The 2,838-nt window shown below is 41.1% G+C and overlaps 1 protein-coding gene across 1 annotated transcript; it reads left to right on the forward strand.

Moving 5' to 3' along the window:
- The first annotated feature begins 453 nt into the window (after positions 1 to 453).
- On the forward strand, positions 454 to 2,315 carry LOC123733415 (C-type lectin domain family 4 member E-like). The gene is made up of 4 exons (XM_045712812.1): positions 454 to 555; positions 676 to 818; positions 943 to 1,047; positions 2,081 to 2,315. The coding sequence occupies exons 1-4, from the start codon at positions 534 to 536 to the stop codon at positions 2,102 to 2,104; spliced, it is 294 nt and encodes a 97-aa protein (XP_045568768.1). The 5' UTR covers positions 454 to 533; the 3' UTR covers positions 2,105 to 2,315.
- The last annotated feature ends 523 nt before the right edge of the window (positions 2,316 to 2,838 follow it).

The raw sequence follows: 2,838 nt of genomic DNA on the forward strand, positions 1-2,838 counted from the left end.
GGGCTGCTGTGTGTTCTCCTACTGACTGGGATCATAGGCCTGTCTGTCTACTGTAAGTTTAGTATTTTGTCACTGAGACTTAAGTAGAATACTTAATCATCCTTAATCATCCTTAATCATCCTTAATCAACCTTAATCATACTTAATCATCCTTAATCATCCTTAATCATCAATGGTGTGGTAGTTACATGTTTGATTAACTTTTCCCTTTTACAGATGGAGTAATTGGTCATCACGACTCAACAGAGAGAGACCAGCTACAGGCCAGTTACAGCCTTCTGACTAAAGAGGGAGACCAGCTACAGACCAGTTACAGCCTTCTGACTAAAGAGAGAGACCAGCTACAGACCAGTTACAGCCTTCTGACTAAAGAGAGAGACCAGCTACAGACCAGCAGTAACACCCTGACTAAAGAGAGAGACCAGCTACAGACCAGCAGTAACACCCTGACTAAAGAGAGAGACCAGCTACAGACCAGCAGTAACACCCTGACTAAAGAGAGAGACCAGCAACAGAAAGAGAAAAATGATCTCATGAGAAAGTTCTCTAATCTGAGTGAGTTTACCTAATAAATGATCATAACATCATATATCTAATATGCAGTCAACTTGTGTTTCTATTCTAAAATAATAGGTGCAGAATAATAAGATGGAAATTCATGTTTTTGTCTTGTAGAACAAACCTGCCCTAAAGACTGGAAGAAGTTTGAATCCAGTTGGTACTTCCTGTCTACTGAGACTAAAACCTGGGGGGAGAGCAAAGATGACTGTCTGGAGAGAGGAGCAGACCTGGTGATCATCAACAGTGATAAGGAACAGGTGAGAGAGAGAGAGATATGGCGGGGGGTTATGATCAAACATCCCTTGGTCAGTAATGTATCTTCCAGTATTTAACACATGTAGTCTATAGTAGTTGACAATATCAGCTCTTTCTCACCAACAGGAGTTTCTCTTCCACCTCAACAAGGGTTTCTGGATTGGTCTGACTGACACTGTTACTGAGGGGACCTGGAAATGGGTGGATCGGCAACCCACTGACCACCCCAAAGTAAGAGACTACTGCTCTAACAACTCTGACCACCGTGTAAGGGGTAGGACTGATTCTGTGTGTTGTTCATACTCTAGGTCCTGAGAGAGTGGTCAGTCTAGCTCTGTATTGTTCATACTCTAGGTTCTGAGAGAGTGGTCAGTCTAGCTCTGTGTTGTTCATACTCTAGGTTCTGAGAGAGTGGTCAGTCTAGCTCTGTATTGTTCATACTCTAGGTCCTGAGAGAGTATCCAGTCTAACTGTATTGTTCATACTCTAGGTTCTGAGAGAGTATCCAGTCTAGCTCTGTATTGTTCATACTCTTGGTTCTGAGAGAGTGGTCAGTCTAGCTCTGTATTGTTCATACTCTAGGTTCTGAGAGAGTGGTCAGTCTAGCTCTGTATTGTTCATACTCTAGGTTCTGAGAGAGTGGTCAGTCTAGCTCTGTGTTGTTCATACTCTAGGTTCTGAGAGAGTGGTCAGTCTAGCTCTGTATTGTTCATACTCTAGGTCCTGAGAGAGTGGTCAGTCTATCTCTGTATTGTTCATACTCTAGGTTCTGAGAGAGTGGTCAGTCTAGCTCTGTATTGTTCATACTCTAGGTCCTGAGAGAGTGGTCAGTCTAGCTCTGTATTGTTCATACTCTAGGTCCTGAGAGAGTGGTCAGTCTAGCTCTGTATTGTTCATACTCTAGGTTCTGAGAGAGTATCCAGTCTAACTGTATTGTTCATACTCTAGGTTCTGAGAGAGTGGTCAGTCTAGCTCTGTATTGTTCATACTCTAGGTTCTGAGAGAGTATCCAGTCTAACTGTATTGTTCATACTCTAGGTTCTGAGAGAGTGGTCAGTCTAGCTCTGTATTGTTCATACTCTAGGTTCTGAGAGAGTGGTCAGTCTAGCTCTGTATTGTTCATACTCTAGGTTCTGAGAGAGTATCCAGTCTAACTGTATTGTTCATACTCTAGGTTCTGAGAGAGTGGTCAGTCTAGCTCTGTATTGTTCATACTCTAGGTTCTGAGAGAGTGGTCAGTCTAACTGTGTTATTTCTACTGCAGGTACTGGGGGAGTGGACAGCCTAATGGTGGTGGAGTGGAGAACTGTGTGTTGTTAACTCACAGTTCATCAGACCAAGGACCATGGCATGACTATCCGTGTTCATTTAACCATTCCTGGATCTGTGAGATATAGTTCTTTCTCACTTTTAGTTATGATGTTGATTGTCATGCTGAAAGTCATGATACCAGCTACAGGGCCTTCAGAAAGTATTCACTGCCTAGACCTTTTCCACATTTTGAATTTTTAAATCGATTAAATTGAGATTTTATTGTCACTGTCCTACACACAATAACTCATAATGTCAAAGTGGAAATATGTTTTTCTTTTCTTTTTTACAAATGAATAAAAGATTTAAATCTGAAATGTCTTGAGTCAGAAAGTATTCAACCCCTTTGTTATGGCAAGCCTAAACACGTTCAGGAGTAAAATGTGCTTCCCTTGACACATAATAGGTTGCATAGACTCACTGTGTGAAATACAGAGTACAGTATAAAATAGAAAGGAGGACCAAGGCACTCTTCATATAATTGATTAAAATGCCTTTATTTGTATGGCATGTTCAATAGAAACAAGGTTTTAAAAATCTGACGCGTTTCGGCTGCATGGCCTTCGTCAGGGAGTACAAAGAAATAATACAATGTCCTCCTTTGAACAGCTTTTCCAATTAGCCCTAATTTGAAGGGAGTGGTTAAAATTGATTGGACACACCTAGTAAGCAATACTATACACATTAAAAAGTGAAATACTGTAGCTATGT

This window comes from Salmo salar, unplaced genomic scaffold (genome assembly GCF_905237065.1).
Source record: "Salmo salar unplaced genomic scaffold, Ssal_v3.1, whole genome shotgun sequence".
NCBI lineage: Eukaryota > Metazoa > Chordata > Actinopteri > Salmoniformes > Salmonidae > Salmo > Salmo salar.

What these genes read in the sequence shown, in the direction of transcription:
- LOC123733415 (XM_045712812.1), top strand. Translation starts at nt 534, where the DNA reads ATGAGAAAGTTCTCTAATCTGA. An exon ending in GAGAAAGTTCTCTAATCTGA is followed by an intron (nt 556 to 675) that starts GTGAGTTTACCT and finishes TTTGTCTTGTAG; the next exon opens with AACAAACCTGCCCTAAAGAC. An exon ending in AACCCACTGACCACCCCAAA is followed by an intron (nt 1,048 to 2,080) that starts GTAAGAGACTAC and finishes TTTCTACTGCAG; the next exon opens with GTACTGGGGGAGTGGACAGC.